This window comes from Numida meleagris, chromosome 1 (genome assembly GCF_002078875.1).
Source record: "Numida meleagris isolate 19003 breed g44 Domestic line chromosome 1, NumMel1.0, whole genome shotgun sequence".
Taxonomy (NCBI): Eukaryota; Metazoa; Chordata; class Aves; order Galliformes; family Numididae; genus Numida; species Numida meleagris.
In genome coordinates this window covers 94,458,571-94,477,735 of record NC_034409.1, presented here as the reverse complement: position 1 = coordinate 94,477,735, position 19,165 = coordinate 94,458,571, and the positions used below count along the sequence as shown (strand labels likewise).

General features: G+C 36.2%; 1 protein-coding gene across 9 annotated transcripts in view; it reads right to left on the bottom strand.

The window, feature by feature from the left end:
• ROBO1 (roundabout guidance receptor 1) overlaps nt 3,660–19,165 on the bottom strand; it is a 715,672-nt gene continuing 700,166 nt past the window's right edge. For 8 of the 9 annotated variants that reach the window (XM_021403057.1, XM_021403047.1, XM_021403091.1 and 5 more), the window contains 5 exons: nt 17,372–17,781; nt 15,110–15,262; nt 7,286–7,591; nt 5,803–6,002; nt 3,660–5,369 (listed from right to left, as the gene is read on the bottom strand). In XM_021403057.1, the coding sequence (XP_021258732.1) occupies nt 5,355–5,369; nt 5,803–6,002; nt 7,286–7,591; nt 15,110–15,262; nt 17,372–17,781 (1,084 nt within the window). In that variant the 3' untranslated portion in view covers nt 3,660–5,354. The remainder of the gene's footprint in view (nt 5,370–5,802; nt 6,003–7,285; nt 7,592–15,109; nt 15,263–17,371; nt 17,782–19,165) is intronic. The other variant, XM_021403097.1, reaches the window with a different exon arrangement.

Below are 19,165 nucleotides of genomic sequence, written 5' to 3'. Positions count from 1 at the left end.
TCATCGTCTCATGTGACAAGAATGCTGAATGCCATGGTGAATTAAAACTGCACTTGCCTCCTCCAGCAGCTGAAAATGAGCCCATTTGGTGTATATTTAGTAAGAGGAAGAACAAAACAAGCATGCAGCAAGGATCTGACTCCTCTTCCAGTGCTCATCGCACTGTGGTGGCTAGTGTTTACCAGTCTGTAAGGAGACAATTCCTTTCCAAGTTACTTTGATTAAACAGGAATTTTGCCATTAACTTCAATGAGTCTTGGATGCCTCAGCTCTTTGAGCTCCTTTTTCTTTACATTCCTTCATTCCCTCCTCTCCAATCTGCCTTCCTGCCTTAGGGCTTTAATAGCAACTGGATTCCAGTTTCACCAATTCCTTTTCCTTTCTGAATAGAATGGAGTTTTTTTTTCCCATCCTCACTAGTATATAAAGGGATCCTCCTTGGTATTGTGTCTCAAATCTTTGCTTCTGAGATCCACAAGTCAGTGGATTAAAAAGGTTAGGGAGCTGTATTTTAAGAAATGGTGTTACTAATCTACAAATATTTAAACTGTCATACATAACATAATAGTGCATTGGCTTTTGTGAGGAACATACTTATCAGCAACAGACAAATCATCGTATGCAATGAAAATAAATGGAAAAAAATTATACCTGGGTTTGATTTTCTGAAATTTTCAGTTCATTAAAAAATGAAGATGTTGAAGAATTTCCCCAGCAAAGATGACATCCATGCATGGGAGGTTTTATTCATAAACTTCTGACATCTGTGAACATGTTCGCCTTTCAGCTGAATGTTTGGAACAGACTCTTAGTTCCCAGTCATTAAGCTCAGCAAATACAAAACTGTATACACACATAAATCTGCATTTTCAGATACCAGTATCTTTATGTGCACACATTAAACAAATTATGCTTCTTTTATCCATAAGCAGGAGGATTTCCATTTGCAAAGAATTTCCATCTCTCTTTAACATAACAAAACAAGATTTAAAACATTTTCTCCACATATAAGTAGCTACTTCAATTAATTTGAAAGCTTCACTTAAGCAATCTAGCAGTTTTAATTTTTATTATGTTGTTCTGTTGCTGACAGCAAGTCAATCTTTTAGTAGCTGTGAATACAGATGTTAGAAACAGGATCTTGAGAAAAACATTGCAGGACAGATGCTATTTTGGATGGATTCTACATTTTTGACAGGGGAGTTCTTTTTTTCTTCATTCTTATTTTTTTATTTATTTGCTATATAGGAAGTTAATCCATGATGGAATATTAAAGAAAACGGTACATGCAACATTTTGAGTAAAAATGCCATAAGTTAACTAAATTGGTATTTGAACGATTCATTGCTTCTGGAACAAAGGAAGTAAGATGGTAGACACTTCAAATGTATTTTCAGGCGTTCAGCCAAATTATATGTTTAGATCTCATGTTCATCTATAGCTAACCTACTCCTGTAACATTTCTGCAAAATCAGATTTCAACATTGTATATCTGTATTACCGTAATATTAAAAAAATTGTTATTTATGCTTAAAAATAAGCACTGTTTGGAAAATAAACTGAAATTTAAAGCTAAAATACATGCAAAGCAATTCCTATTTTGTCTTTCTTTATCTTTAGACATCTTTCAGAATATCTTAGATATCTTCAGAATAACAACTATTTTGAATAAAGTCATATTTAATTGTAACTCAGATGGGATTTCAGAGGACACACTGTAAGTGAAATCAAAGTTCGACATCCATGCTGTTAATTCAGCACACAAATACTAAGGACTTTTCTATTTGCCCTCTTTTTGTTTGGAAACAGAGCATAATCAAAATTTCTAAAAACTACTTTCTTCTGTTGTGTTGGCTTGCCGATTACTAAATAACGTTTTACATAAAGTAGCAACATGAAGATGACCTAGCTTTACTACCCCTGAGTGCCAACAACCAAATCAAGCGTGTATCAGTACTAACAAGAGCTACAATCCTAAGGCCAAGCTGTTGCGTATTTCATTACAGTTTTTACAGAAATACCATAATGTACTGAGGATCCAGTACAGGCGATGGAACTGTGTGACAAATCTATGACACACTGCCTCAAGATGCAGCTAATCATAACTGAATTAAATCACAAAACAATCCAAACAGTTTCTTCTGGAACACCATAAAACCCAATTACATAAACTCTCTCTCAAAGAAAGAAATCATTGGGTAAAGTTTCCTACTTACCATTATTTGAGGATAGAGATTTAGTTGGAGTCTGACTGCAAGCGAAGGTGTACAGATTGACATTGGCTGGGGATCTGAGGCATGGTTTCCAGCATTCCACTGTTCCAGTACTGGAGGGAGCTACAGTTATTTCAGGCACACAGCACCAGTGTTTCTGGACAGACATATCTTACAGAGATATATGCTCACACACTACACAGCTGAAACTAGGCCCCAGTTTTGTGATGCACCACTACACCCTTGGCAGCAGATTAAGCCTTTGTGCCAAGCAGCTGACAAACTCAGGAAACCTGCCTTCCACTTCGGTCCTCACACCCTGCCACGGCAATGGCTTGAGCCCAAACCATCAGGCCGTTCCTAGCACCAGGAGAGACAATCAGCTGCTGAAGCAGACTGCGCTCATCAAATTGACCTTTCTCCTCCAAAGAAAAGGTGTAGGCTAGATGGATGCCTTTTGTGGCACAGTCTGGCCTGAAGGGTCCTGTCTGGATTGCATTGGTGGCTTAATGCATGGTGCTCTGAACTCAGGCATAAAGACTGAAGACAACCAAAAAAACCCCACCATAATCAAAATAGAAATGCAACACTGTAACATTTAACTTATGCTACTATCCTAAGACCTGCTTTGAAGCCATAATTATGAAATAAATTACATTTATGGCTTATGCCTGATTAAATTGTTAAGGCTCTGGCAGTCTTCAGTAGAAAAACATGTGGTGCTGTAGCACTCTGCAGCATCTCTGGATCTGGCTCCAGACTGTTTTAAGCTCTCAGGAGAGAAAAAATACAGAAGTGAAAATGACAAAGAGCAAAAAGGTTGCACTGAGTAAACAAATACAGTTTTTTTTTATTTGTGTTTTTTTTTTCTATGCGAAGTGCTGACTTTCTTCTCTCTTTCTTTTGGTGGAATAGTGGGGTACAGAAAGAAAAAGCAAGAATGAGGTTATGAAAATGCAAGAGTGGAAAAGGGAATGTTACCTATTCGATCGTGATCCACAGCAGGACTCTGTAGGGCACAGCATGGCCACAGCAAGCTGTTAAGAAAACTTGTATTTGTGCAGACCTCCAACAAACACATGACTCCTAATAGTCATTCCCTTTACCTATTTGGATCTTATTTCCTTTGTAACAAATGTATCACACCCCTGAGGTGAATGCTTTTGTTGGTACAGATTTTCTTCATCAGCTCCCTCTGGAAATTGGCAGGCTAAGGGACATTTTAGTTATCACAGTTCATGAAGCACCAAGGAATCAGATCTTGAAGGTAATCAATTGTAATTATGTAAAATCTTACACTGCATCCAGCTTTCCTACTCTGCTCGTGCTACTGTAACCCGCATGATTTCAGTGGAATAGATTCTGATTCATATCAATAGAAAAATGATCAGAATTGACTCTAAAATTAAGCATTAAGGAACACAAGAAACTACGCAAGAAAGAGAGTGTATTTGAGAACATTTTTAATAAATAATGTGACAAAAATTACTTTTCTGATTATTGGATCCTCAGTATGCAAAATTATGGCTAAAATATGAGGTTTCTTACATGAAGGTAATGAAAACATTAATCACATGGATTGTTCCTTTAGTACTGCACATCCTTTCTAGGTAACCTTTCTTTAAAAATTAGCTAAATGAAAAATTTCAGTCCTCGGTAAACACCAAAACACTTTTTTTTCTTTTTTTTCTTTTTTTTTTTTCATTGGGGCTAGTCCTGATAGCTGTCAATAAACAAACACATATTTTTCCATTAGCACCAATGACAGAGAAATTTTATAATTACAAAAAAGGTCATAAACTCTACAGACAGAGGACATCATTTGGCAAATTCAATGCAACTAATGCCTCAATTTCAGCTTTAACGATAATCCAATGTTGAGAGGCCACAACAAAATTGAGAATTTTCTGTACGTTCAGGAAAAGTGAGAAGTGTTCTGATTATGGCCCACATTTAGGTTTGTTACTTTACCATCTGTCATCATTCAAATATTCCCAATACAAACATAGAACATTAACAAAAAAACCGAAAAATATCCCAAACAAATGCTTAACATTTTCAATAAGACAAAAAAAAAAAAAAGGTTAATAGTTACAATGGTTTACAAACAAAGTTTAGTGATTGTGCTTTTAAAACCAAAAAAAAAAAAAAAAAAGATAAGCAGTGCATTACAAAAAACATAACCGCCAAGATCAAATGAAACTTGTTTAAGTGGCACTTCTTCTTTAAGGTGAATTGACACAAGTAGAGGTCTGAGATTTGGGCCAGTAACAGTTAATGACATTATCCAATCTTTATTAAAAATGTCCACTGATTTTCTTGCTTATTTTCATTAGCACTGTTGAGGCTGAGAATTAGAAAATATTTCCAATAAACTTGCTCATGCCGTGATTAGATGAACGGCATTCACATTGCTTTACCTCCTGCCCATCTCAAGGGACATTTTTAATAAGAATGTACTTAACGTTGAAAATGGAAAGACAAAGTACCACAGGGGATTTAAAATGAGTACGTATTTACAATAAGAGCCACCTCATCCTGAATTGCTATCATTTGTACTTGTAAAACTGTATCTGCTGCAAAAATTTAGCAAGAGACTGGCAAAAAACCAAGATACACAGTCTGTATTGAAATTGCAAGATGCCATTTGACTAACAGCAGACTACAGTAAAATCCTTACAATAAAAGAATGCTCTCCATGATATTCACTTTGTGGAAGTTTTCAATCAACGTTGTATTACTTGTAACGCTATCAACTGGCTCACTGGTGTACCAGCAGTGCACTGAGCACTGACCATCACAGGAGAAATTTGGGGATCCCAGGCTTCTGCTCAAATCCTGAAGCAGCAGCTGACCTACGTACCATGAAGAGCAGCTTACCTGCCTTCTTGGGCAGCGAAGGTGATGAACTTAGCGTCACGGAACAAGCAAGAGCTGTTCCTAATAATGAGGGTTTACAAAGAAAGAGTAAAATAAAAACTAGTATTCTGATGGCATGAAAAAGAAATTAAAAATTGTACACTCTGATTGCACTGAACATTATTTCTGGCGTCAAACATCATCAGACTTGAGGCATCTTAAGTGATTATTATTTTTTTCTGATTAGATTTTAAAAGCCCGTTACAGTACATGCCGTTGTCTTCAGCTTTCTGTTTCCTGTATTAAAAAAATGAAAAAAAGACACCAATGACTGTAAGTTACATTCTATTATTTAAAGTTTGTTTTACATACTTTATAGAGATTTACCTTTAAACAATAATTCTTATTTTTAAGTATGTGTGGCATTATGACTGCATGTTGCACATTCCTTCTACAGTCAGGATTGAAACTGAATTAACATCATGAAGCAGAAAAAAAAGGAAGCAAAAGCTCACAAGTCTTAATATTTGCTAAAAGCTAGAACTAGAAACTGTCAAAAACTGTGAAAGGCAATGGTAAAGTGTTCATAGATGATTTAATGCTTTATTTTGACTTTTGAATGGTACTGATTTTCTGAGGAGAATATTTTGAGTTGAAAAGTACCTTTTTGGCATCTATGAACAGAAAATAAACTTATTCTATTTATGGTCAGTAGTACAACTGCAGTTACCTCCATCTCATCTTCCTCTTCTTCTCCTTGATCATACGCTCCCAGTACTTGCATTTCTGCAACATTTCTTCGGGCTATATTTGCTTGATCTGCCCTCTGTCTCCCTCCTGATCCTCTCGAAGACATGGAGCTGGAGGAGCTGGGATCTCTGGGATTATTTGATGTTGGAAACGTTGGTCTAGAATATGGCAGGATGTCCTCTGTATAATCAAATATACACACTGTTATGTTTACAACCTCAGAGATGCTATGATCTCAAAATTTTTGCACATGGCTGATCTATTTTACTTTTTATGATCCTCAGTAGGTTTACAGTGATGCCTGACAAGAATATGAAATACACTGTTTCCACAATAGCATTATAGAAGCTTTCTTGAGGAAATTTATAATATTCACGTAGTAACATTCACCACAGAAAAACTAATTCAAGATTAATGTCCACTTCATTTCAATTTATGATCCCTGCAATGCTCTCTAAGAAAATGAAAAAAAAAAAACAACCTTGCAGTATATTTTCAATATGACTGAGTAGGAGGAAATAATAATACATGCATGATATTCACTAGAACAAGGAGTTCACTGCATCTAAATGTTAGACCCTATCTTTCCCAAGCTGAGTTTGAAACAAAGAGGCATGTTTTAAAGTCTCTGCCATTCTCAAATGCAACCTTCTAATAACTTTTCTCTATGGTAACTCACTGTAATCAGTAACATCCTCTTACTAATGTGCCCTTTAAACCGATTTACTATCCAGTCATCCCTGATACTGACCATGCATGCCTTTAGGAAGACAGGACCAGGGTGTTTGTATGAATCTGTGTTGCGAGCTTTAGTGAACACTTGGCAAATTCTACTAATCATGTTCCACTTACTAGTAATCTTACCAACTTCCATAAAAAGAGATTAAATTGATCAGATCTGATACATTTAATGCCATGTCAGTTACTACTTATATCTAATGCATCAATATTCTGGCATTCTTATTCTTTAAACAGGATGTGGCATTTTTCTCCTTAATTAAATAAAAATGAGCCAAGCACCAATTCATTGGTAGAAACATTAAATATTTGACTTGCAAATCTACTATCTCACTTCAGCCAGTACCTTTACAAACTAGATTATAATTACGTTAGATACAACTAGATTGTGAACTTATGCTAAAGGAAAGGACATTGATCCTTATGACTCTTGAGGAATATCTCTTTTTCGGCTTCTTCAGCGTTAGCTTCAAGATATGACAGATGAATAAGCAGTACAAAATAGAAAAGCTATGTTTTTCATAAGCTTTTGGTAGCATTTTACTCTGGTGAGAATCTGCAACGTGATCTGTATTAGCACTGTGTATTTAGAGATAAATGTTGGCAACTCTGTACATCCAACTTCATTCACCTCAGTGGTGTGTGAGAAAGACCCGGAAAGAGTTCACCTCTTCCCTACAATCAACAACACAGTACTTCATTAAACCCACAGCATGCAAAATAACCTTGAAGAAGATGAGTTTTTGCTGGTGTGCCTTCTCGTTTTGGTGCTTTACTTCCTCGCAGTTTCCCATCGCCTTGTTCCTGCGATTCTCTCCGCTCTCCTGAATTTGTCCGCATGTCTGAATGCTGTCTACCATCCACCCCGTCCCTCCCCTTGTAGCTCACTCCTTTTCTTTCTGCAGATCTGTCTGTCCTCGGTTCTATAGAAGCCAGTTTTGGCAACATGACAGGTCGCACCTCCAGCTGAGATTTGGACTGGGCGGTTGGTGATTTTATAGCAGGAGGTGGCACAGGAGGGGGTGGCAAGTCTACAGAGTTCGAAAAAGAATAATAATTAAAATGACATCACACGCAAGTAAAATTAGAAATAATATTTAACGTCTGCTGAAGAAACAGATGCTCTATTTACTTTCAGCCCTCCCTCTGCCCTTCTCTCTTCACCTCAAGAAGTATTATATTACTGTTATAACTGCTGATGGGCATTTTTCCAAACATCAAGCTTTACAAATGCAAAGATCTTCTCAAACCATACTATTTTCTTAAAAATAATTACAAAAAGGTTGTAGTGGCTTTAGGCACTTGCATATCAGCATATCAGCTACTATATTTGCTGATATTTACCATTTTTGAGAAACTCATCCAACAAACCAACAGTTTTTGCTATACCTCACGGTTTTCAATATATTGAGCGCTAAAGTCAGCTGGGGTAAAGAATGTACAGACACATTGCTGATACATGTAGGGATAAACTGCTTTGATTACTGCATTCTTCTTTCAAAATAATAAGTTAATTTTAGCATACCTGTTCTTGACATTTGTATGTCATGAGATATAAATCCCCCCCACATTAAATCAAAGAAGTAACAACCTCTCAACAACAATAGAAAAAAAAAGACACCTACTCTTTCAAATTTGTCCCTTAAATTAGTACAGCTTAAAGATTTCTAACATTTTGTGTATTTTTTAACCAGAATTTATAAGGCACACGTTTCAATTTGTTACATTTTTCTATTGCTGTACTAAAACTTAAAACTAGGAAGCGTAAACTGTTCATCTGGATATAATAGTGCTTTGTGGAATACAAAACGTGAAGGAAAAAGATTTAAAATAAAACAAGGAAGTGACAATATCGAAGTGGTTCAGAAAAAGGTTGTAGGTTCAAATCACACAGATATAAGAGAGAAACAGTTTGAAAAATTTTAGGAGGGTAAGATGTTTCTGAGGGTAATGTTCACAAATGAGATTGCTAAGAAAAATGAACAGCTCTGTTAATTAAAAATTACTACTTCAGCCTTTTATAAGTGTGCATTCATTCTTTCTACTTCCATAAAAATCTTGGAGCAGCTGTGGTATTTAAACAGCATCTCTACATATACTTACAGCTAATTCACAGTCCATTCAAGAGGGCATCTCAACTGAAAACTAACTAGATTGGACCAAGACTAAATGTAGCAATCATGCATAAGAAAAAAATAGGAATCCAACATACATGTATAAATTGGGATATGATAGAAGGCAGAAATTTTCAAGAGGTTTTCCAGTGACACAAAACACAAATGACTTGGTCTAGCCACGCTGATAGGTGCAGCAACACAGAATTAAATACTGTATGCAAGTTGACTAGCATCCTCTGTGTTAAAGTGACGAAGTTACTAGGAATTGCCCTTGACCTGTTTCAAGTAAGACTGGAAATTTTATCAGCTGTCAGCTGGACTTAGATGAGGAGGAAAAAAGATGTCATAGAATTATTTCCCTAAGTTAGGATGTAGGTAAATGAAATTCATAATGTCATTCTTGCTGCATGAACTCCACTGTCTTGGTAAAACAAAACAAAACAAAAAACAACTGAAAAACCAAAAAAATCCTCTGCGTGTTTTAGTATTTGTCTTGAATAAGGTACCAAATCCATTTTATAAGAAATAAAGAATTTTCTTTCAATCTGTTCCTCTTAGCTATGTACAAGTTGGACAGTTAGCCATATAATTTTTGCAAACTCCACAGAGCCATATAATCTTTGCAAACTCCACAAAGTAGTTTGTTTATCAAACACCAGCAGTTTGGGGAACATCAGTTTTAAAAAACAGCTAAAACTAAGCAATTGAATACTGGCACTTACTTTTAAATACCTGCTTAACACTCACCATTTGCTGAGGGCTTTTAAGAGAAGACACTGTCATTTCCAAAACTTGAGAAGCCATAATGTAAATTACCTGGAAGCCTGGATATACTAAGTGGATGAATCAAAATAATTTTATCTACGTAGTGGGAATTGTTAGACTATAAAGCAATAACAAAGGCAGATCTGTGGGCAATGTACTGTACTTCTTCTTCTGAAGGAACTATAAATATAAAACAGGCAGGCAACTTCTCATTCATTAACTTCTCAAACACGAACTACAACTGATTTTGGCAAGAAAGCACAGAATCAGTTATGATGCATTCTTTTGTTATCCACAACTCCTTAAATGATTTTAGCAATAAAACTCCAGACATCACAATAGAACTTAGTCTACATCCGCTATGCATCTAAGTGCCCTGTGTACTCTAGCCACAGAAGAGCAACCAAAATCAAAGTCTCTGCACTGCCTAGCCCTGTACACACTGCATCAATACTGGCTCCAAAAAATGCTGGTCTTAAGAAGTATGAATACTGTTGTAAATTAGCAACTACAATTGTGTGGACTCTGTCCAGCAGAGGACATAGAATTCCATGAGAGCCCAGTGCATCAAACTGTACCAGGTCCAGGCCAAAGCATATCAAGCGCAGTAACTGCTCACAAACAAAGCTGGAGATTTCATCCTTACCACTTCTGGAGAATATTTTTAGTGATTATGGAACTTGCTCAGGACAAAAATAAATCAAAAATGATAAACTCTGCCTTAGCTTGAGGAAATATAAACTGTTTTCTTTTCTCAGCAAAGCATCCTCCTCACTACGTCTTCTCTCAGAATCCCTGGTGGATGAAAATACTCAAAACTACAAATCTCTAATTCAGAACTGTAGACCTCTGGAACCACAGAATTTCATGCAATATCTTGTGTCTCACATTCCCCACTGACTGTCTTTATTACTTATCAGAGCACTGAATTGTCCTTCTGATAATAAAAGGAGTTTAGATACTTAATATCTACATTCTCAGTCACTCTTGGAGCCAGTCTCCGACAGTTTTGGCATGCCAGTGCACTGGCTTAATACCAAAGGCCAGAATCAGCATATTTCCTGTTGCCTATAAAATATAACTTGGAACAAACTACTTTATCCAAGAATCCTATCCAGCCACACAGGACAATGAACAAAGAGGTGTTAAGTCTTGACCATAAAAAAGAAAGATACATTGATATAAAAAAAGCTTCACAAAATACCAGTAGCTCTATAGTACAATAACTACAGAAAAGTAATATTCTCTTTTGAGAACATTTTTGCAACCTGCAGGGAAGCTATAAAAATCTTCATTATAACAGAGTACTCCTTACTGAGAAGAATCCTGTACCGAGAAAAAAAAAAATTCTGAGGTCAACACTATTACACCCCTGTGGTATTTATTTTAACAGCTCAGATCACAGAGAAAATCTAGATTCAATCTGGCTCCTTTGGTACAAACTGGCACACTTCTTACTAAAAGGAAAATGGAAGCTTCCATTGTAAGGAATAAACAATAAATCACAGAGCAACGTCAAACCAATATAGAGAACTCAGAAGTGTTTGCTAAAGGTCAGAAGTGCTCACATGCTTCATTCATGTTTCTTTATTATTGTTGTACCGCTTCCCACTTAGCAAAAACAACGGATGCCATTTTAAAGCATGCGTAGTCTGCAGGGGAAACCTTCCATATGTGCCATTTGAAAGGTGGATGACTATTTTCAATAAGATTCTAAGTGAAAACAGATATAGGAGTCATGAGAGAAGCAGAAAAACAGTAGAGAGATAGAATCTACTAAGCTAGTTTTGCACTGAAGATATCAGAAATAAGTAGAAAAAAAATTGCAAGCAGTGATAAATGAGGGAAGTAGGCCTATTAGATATCTCTTTTTTAAGAGATGTAGATTCCTGCAGTCATATCCTGAAGAAAACAGTAGCCAAAGATTTGATGCAATACTTGACAAGATAGAGTGGTTTTTTTCTATTAAATATTAATACAGGCATGCAAAACTCAAGATTTTTCCTCACTTTGTAAGATCATTTCAGATTCTTAGATATGTAATAACCTCACATAATATTATTCACGTATTAAAGTTATTTTCATGCTTTATCTTTAAGGAAACATGACTCAAAATGTACACAATAACTGGGTGAATAAATAGACACCCATTATGATGTATAAAAGCAGCGGGTTACTATTATTTTTATTTTATTACTTGCATGTGTATTTACATGTTTTTATATTAAACCAGTTTTCACTCCATAAAACCTCCCTCAGCAACAAAATCAACATCAGCAAATATCTGAATCAGAAGTAAGGACTACAAAGAGACCAGATATCCAAAAATTATTATTATTCAATAAAAAGCATGTTTTTTATAGAGGTAAGAAATGCATTCCTGCTTATTTTTTACCTTGCTGAAATTTGTGCAGGTTAGGTTTTTTCACGTGACATAGGCAGAGGCATAAACAAGTACAAATGATGTTGGCATGCACAGTGGCTTATATTTCAAAGTGAAAATCCAAGATGAGGTAAATATTCGGTTGCCTTTTGTGAGCTGCCCTAATGTCATGTCATTGATAGCACAGCTAAATACCTCAGTTGCAGACCTGAACAGTTAGTTGTGAAAATGTTAGTATTTTTTCCTTTGACACTGAAAGATTTAAAAAGGAGTCAGGATTTAAAATCTCATGTGAACAGCATCAGTGACATAATTTATACTGAAAAACCTACTGAATCTAAGCAACTACAAAGGACTTTTATCCTTTCTTTTTAATCTACATGCTTACAGTTCTGAGGATTGAAATTAGTGATGACTAAATTTACCACAGCTGAGAAGTGACTTTCATATATAATGTTTTAGAAAAGACAATATTATTTTAAAATCTGGTTTCTTAAATATAATATGTAAGTAGGTCAGATAAGGTTGAGAAGGTGCATGCATCTGCTGGTTCCTGCAATGCACCCTTAGTAACTAACCCTTTAAAAGGCTAAATGAAGAGCAATTAAAAAAAACATACATTTTAATTCTTACCACCTACTGAGCAAAGATTTTTTAGCAACAAATATGGAGAACGTTTTACCACCTGGGTGACCGTCAAAGAATAAAGAGACTGAGCTAATATCTCATTTCACGTAAAGGAGAAACTGTTTTGAACTTATGCTAGCAGAGAATACAAAATTGTTATTATCTGTACAGGGTTAGTGGTAGACCTTGTACTGCTACAGCAGTAACAGACACACTTTCAGAAATACCAACCTCTTTGCCAAATCTTGCTGTACAAAGAAAAAATGTATGGAGTCTTACATGATGTATGCTGATAATATTCTTCAACTGTTACTGCAGATACTTTACTTATTTATATATCCTTTTCACTGACTGTGTAAATTCTTTCCAACACAAGTATTTCTACAAACTGCTAGCAGATACTAATTCAGGTTCTTTGGGAACAGTAGAAAATTCTTTATATGTGAAAGTAAATTCAATTTTAAAGGTTGAGAAAATAATGAAGTAATGCATTTTTCTCTTTTCACTATTTACTTTATGGCTGTAGACAGCAATAAATGCTTAGATGAAGAATGGCAGCTTTCTTCTACTATAAACGTGTATGCTCACCCACTGAGTAAACAAAAAAATCTTCAGAATAGGTAATACTTCATAAAAAAGATAAGCAACATTGTGACATCAAGACAGCAGAAAAGCCTAAGCTGATCTGGGAAAGGTCAATTGTGTTCAAATGTTTCATTCACATTTCCATATCACTTTTCTCCACTTCAGAAAAACAATTAGTAGATGTTATTTTATAGCTAATTCTAATGGGACGGTATACGTAACAGCTGTAGCTATTAAAGTGAATGGTTACAATCTTCAGTAAGGTTCCAAACATGCTTATGTAAATTGTTTTAGGTTAATACAACAACAACAACAAAAACAACAGGAAAACAAAATCAAAGAAAGCCCTTCAACCTTTGAACTCGGCTTTATCACGCTTGCAGGAATTCAAGCCATAATTTGCTGTTCTGAATGACCACCCTGCACTGCACACCAAACTGGTTAGCAGAAATTCTCTAATTAGAAAATACGCTCAAGTAAGCACGTGCTATGCAACACAAAACAAATATTGATCACGATTGACAAATCTGTTGCAACACCTAATCACAATGCTCTATGACTTAACTTTGTATAATTACTTTCACAAAACCTGTCATCCAATGCAGGTCCTCCTTTTATTTATTCCCTTTTTAGAAGAAAATGACCACATAAAGCTCCTGTCCAGATTTTATTTCTGGTGTGTTGTGTTTATACCAAGGTTTGATGCCCAGCCAATTATTCAGTTAAGAACATTCTTTTCAAGATAGTAAAAACTGATAAAATGTACTTAAAAGCTTGCAAAAATGCCATTGCAGGGGTGTAATAAATGTAACATTTCTGAAACAGTTTTGGGATTTACACCTTGCGCTGTCCTTTCACAGAAGCAAACACACACAAAACCACTGTAATAACCTCTTGAAATCAGATAATATTCCAGCAGCTCAGTCTCACTGACAGAAGGGGCCTGGGCATAAGCCAAGAGGCCCAGGTGCACTGTGTCATGCCAGTATTTAATGCAGTCTAATATCTGATAGATGCTAGTGAGAGAAAATACTCAGAATAAAGTACAGAAAATAGCACGGACAACCACTCATTGCTAAATTACTTCTGCTCATCGTGCTGTGCGCTTTGTATTAAATTTTTTCGTCAAGTGGCAGGAATCATAAGGAGAAGTGGCTAAAAACTCCCTTCTAGTAACCCTGGATAAGGATCTATAATATTAGGCTTTCATATGATAATGGCAAATGATGCCCCTTTTTGAAAAAATTCAGCCTGGTAATGAAAGTCCTAATCAGATTGTTGTTGCCGAGATCCAGGAGGTGAGGAATGATGCCTTTCTTTCCCCTCCCCCAGTTAGCAAATTTAGCAAACTTGACAAGATGGGTTAAGTCTTTGAGAATTTATCTTACATGAATTTCCAACAAAGCCCTTGGGTTGTTTTATAAAACTGGAAGGTAGTGGTTTAATAAAAGTTGCACCACCTGAGGCATTTTCATTAAAGGCTCTCTCTAGACAACATCACAATGTTTGCATTATCCTTCTGTGGTCCCAAGGGAATACAAGCACTACCTTTTCAGCAAGAGTTGATATTGTGTGTGAAGGCATGAGAGAAGATGATTAAATTTTGCTCCTACTCACAAAGTAACTGCTTGCAAGAATGCTGTGGTCAGGATTAAGATTCATTGATTTCTGTTGTCCATCATTTGAATGATATACTTTTTTTTTTTGAGAAAAAAATACATTCCGGATGCTTTAATATTTAGTCATGGGAATGAAGGTTTAATCCTAACGACACATTATTCTTGATGACTGTACTATTTATGCTATCTGGGCTCTTAAATAATGACGGTAATTAGCCGATTAGGACACTACAGAAAACAGGTGCGAAGCTCTCAAGTGGAAGCATCAATGTACAGTATTAAGGAACCACAGCATTTAAAATGATTAATCTGTTCACTGTGTTTAGCAACAGGAAACACAAATCACTGAATTCTGAAACATAATGTTATCTCTGTGGAAAAATTTCACACACATACACTGAATGCATAGTTAGAAAGGTTCACTGACGTTTTCACCCATTTCAGTGGACTCACCATCTGTGTAGACTTCTCTGCGCAGATGTCCTGGCTGGTGTTTTTGCTTTTTGGCAGGTCGGACCTTCTGTATTACAACAGCACTCATGTTGCTGTCAGTAGACACAGGGCTGGTGGGTCTAGGACAATGTGATGCATGAAAATGTCTACGGCCTGCAAATTGTTACAGAACAATAGCTATTATTTTTCTCATCCAAAATAAGATGCTTCACACTTCTCTTTTTTCCATGTAAGAACTAGCTGCCTATACAGCACTTGAAAAAATACTAACATAATTCTCTTAATACTCTCATCCTTACTGTAATCAGTTTTAGAGTAAGACATAACTAAGCAAAAACATTTGCTATCCTACTAATAGGCAGGCTTAGCTCCACGTAAACTATCCAATTGGTTTGTAGCGGGAGCTTTTGCTCAAGACGTCAGAGATCCATACACCGTCAAGCACAGACAGGCCTCCAGCCCAGCAGTCTTACACAGGATACAAAATGTTTCGCTCTCAAAATGGGCTTCACCTCCCCTGGAATTAGACACAGAGCGCTCCCCTACACAAGAAGCAGAGCAAGTCTCCAGCAGGCCTTAGCTACAGATAGCCCCAGCTTTGAGTGAATTACTAAGAATGCATTGTGGATATATGACTAGCATTTTATCATAGCTTATTTCCAGATAAGAATTGTCACATTTTTAGGATGTGCAGTCAGGTACAGGTAATATCAATACATAAAAGTCACTGTTGCATGAACTCGACTGCTGCAAAATTATTTACCCTTAGTAACAAGATGTTAAAAAAATCTTTTCTAAATACATAAATTTACAAACACACACATACATTTGCATGAATGTATTTGTAGAAAATGTATGAAATCCTGGCTCCACGGGTACGAATGGGAGTTTTGCCACCTACTTCAATTGGCCAGGATTTCATCCAGAATTACTAAATTACCTCCCCTCTCACTCCTCATGATGAACAGCTGTGTGGAAATGAAACAAAGGACTGTTAACTCAGAGAGGATACCAGAAACGAGAGAGGAATGTTGCAAATCCATGGAGTCAGTGTGGACACAGTTGTGACAGGGTCCCCCAATCCTCTAGGTTTAGCAATTTAACAGGACTGAAAAAATATTCATGGATCTGCTTGAAATTAGCATTACATACTGTAGTATTCTTATTTCTTAGCTGAACTATAACAACATCCATCAGGCCTAGTCAAGTAACTGATTACCTATATAAAGCCAGCATTGCCAGTAACCGGTATGTTGCAAAGCATACAGCAAAACACTAATCTCTTCAGTGGTGATTCAGGAGAAAAAAGGAAGAAATGGTCTTCCTGCATATTCATAATCTATCATATAAACTGTAACTAATAACAGCTGTCAAATTTTGAAATCAGCACAAACCCAGTTCATCTCAATAATACAGCAGTAAGAGTTTAAATAGCATTCTCCAAAAGATAATAATGAAATATGAAATGGAAAACAACTACAAATATTTTCAAATAAAGGGAAAATAAGACTCTGAAGGTTTAGTATTTATACGGACGTTTCAATACAGAGATTAAATCTCTCACGAAGGGAGACTGAAAATACTTGGAGCCTTCCATTGGTAAAAGGATATAATTTTGTAATCTTTTTCTTTATTACCCCTTAGCAAAAACAGTCCCTATGAGAAGAGAACTGACTGGAAACTTTTCTAAAAGAGTAAGGGCACACTTAATTATAATGAAAGTGTCATATTTTTGAAACTGTAAATTTTCCCACAATTCATTGCCAGAGGAAGCGTTTGATGTAAATTGTGGCAGGGATTTAAAAAATGGTCATCAAAGCAGTGAGCTTGGAGAAAAAATATTATAATAACAAAAATTTTCATATTTACACATACCACTACCTCTGATTAAGCAGTTTTATGTAAAGCAGTGATTTCCAAACTTTGCTCCACATCTTTGTTAGTCATGCACGGCTAGGCAAGACTGTGCTAGGCTCATTCAGTTCTGGCTGGAAATCCATGAACACGGCTGAGGTTTGGCAACAACCAACGAGACCAAAAAAATAGGAACTACTTATGTGAAACAATACAGAGCGGCAATTTATTTGAACAGCTTCAGCAAAAGTCCTATTCTGCATCTTCCACTAGTGAGAATTTCCCCCTCCTTCCCTTTCTGATTTTCCAAATATAAGAATAGGATTTTAGGAAGTGGTTGTGGATAATTACGTGTCATAATGGAGTTTTTTTTTTCCCATTCTCATACCAAATACAGGACAGACTCACCTCCTGCTGCATCCTGCATCTGACGTCTGGCTACTTTCAAGCCAGCATATTCTGCAGCTGCTGCAACGGCCTGTGCAAAATCTGCATCGGTAAAAAATGATCCATCTGAAGAGCTAACGCTAGACCGCCCACTTGAGATGTTATCTTCTTCGGAAGCTGAACCCCAGCCATTGATCATGGATCCTGTTACAGAGCTCTCCAAATCACCAACGCTTGAGGCAGGTGTCTGCTCAAGGCCACGCAAAAGGAGTCTTCTGTTCTGCATCTTAGCAACCTCTATATCTGCCTCATCCTCTTCCTCTTCTGGTGCATCAGTATCCATATCAGAGACCAAGGGCCCTGAGATATATCCATAGGTATGTGGTGGAGAGATAGGCCTTGGAGGGGGTGGAGGACTCACAGGCTGACGTCTGCATAAAAATACAAGGGTAAGAAGAACTGAAGTCATATAACATAGCTAGAGGAAATAGTAAATTGATGAAAATAAGTAGCACTGATTTTAATGGAAATCAGCCTATGCTGCAGAACAGTCCTTGTTTCCTGAAGTCATTCACGTACAGGTAGTAGAAGAGGTGTTTATGTGACTAATTAAAAAAATCTTTTGTGTGCACTTGAGAGTACGAGCAGAAGAAGTGTTAGTATATTACTCTAAAAGCTTGAAACCATAGGCGTCAACAGATACCTCTAACCAAACAGGTCACTCAAAAAACATCTTCCCTCTACCCACCCCAATGATTCAAAAAGATAACAAAAGAGATACTGATGTTGCCTTAATTTTCAAATTGGCCTAGGTGGTAATATAAATAAAGAATAATCTACTGAAATGCTACATCTTAAGGATACCAAAATTCAGGTAGATATATTGGTTAATTAATTTTGAGCTTGAGAATCATTAGTAATGATGTCTCAAACTTAAAGAGTATTAGATATCATTATTTTGACATTCTGTTTACTTAAAACTTCTCTCTAAAGTCCCAGGCATTAACATTGCCAACAGGTTTTCTTTACAGGGCCACAGGCATGATCTTTAATTATCATTTGTCTCAAAGAAAGAAATACTTTGTGCAGCAATTGCCAGACTGTTGATTTTGCTTACCAGGAAATTATACTGCTGTCCACTTTGCAAAAATTTCCAGTTATTTTTCCTTTATTTAAAATTTTCACAATTATCTCATTGAATGGATGGTGAATTTAAATCTTTTCTTTTTGGCAGGTAACTTTTTCTTTTAAGAAACGAAATACTAACTTTGAAAGTAAAATTTAGCAAGGAAAAAATTAATATGTTGTGGCATGAACAAGCTGGAACCTCCCTGGATTGCATTATCTAGACACAACTTTCATTTTCGATATGAAGTTAAATGTAATGAAGACAAAATCAGTTAGGGATATCTACCAATAACCATTTCACAGAAGAAAAAAGAACAGAAGCCATTAGAACATGGGAAGCTCTGCCTGCATTTGACTAGAGACCTTGCTCAATACAGTTTTACTGCCTTAATTTCAAGATCATGTGACAACTGTCCTTGCAAGATATTTGCCAGTCTTCCTGTTCTCTAGGCTTTAGTATTATCAGATAGGCAACTGACCACAAAATACATTAGCATTTTTAAAATATAGTGTGCCTGCCAGCCTTTAAGGATAGGCTAATTGAGAGCAGCTGTTCATGGGCATTTAGAATTAACAATACTTGGTCCACTCTATCTGATGCAGTGGTTCTTGCTGTAGTAGTGACTTCATCTCCGATCTTAACTCTAAAATTGACATCTTCTGCTATCCCATTAATCTTTAGTTTTT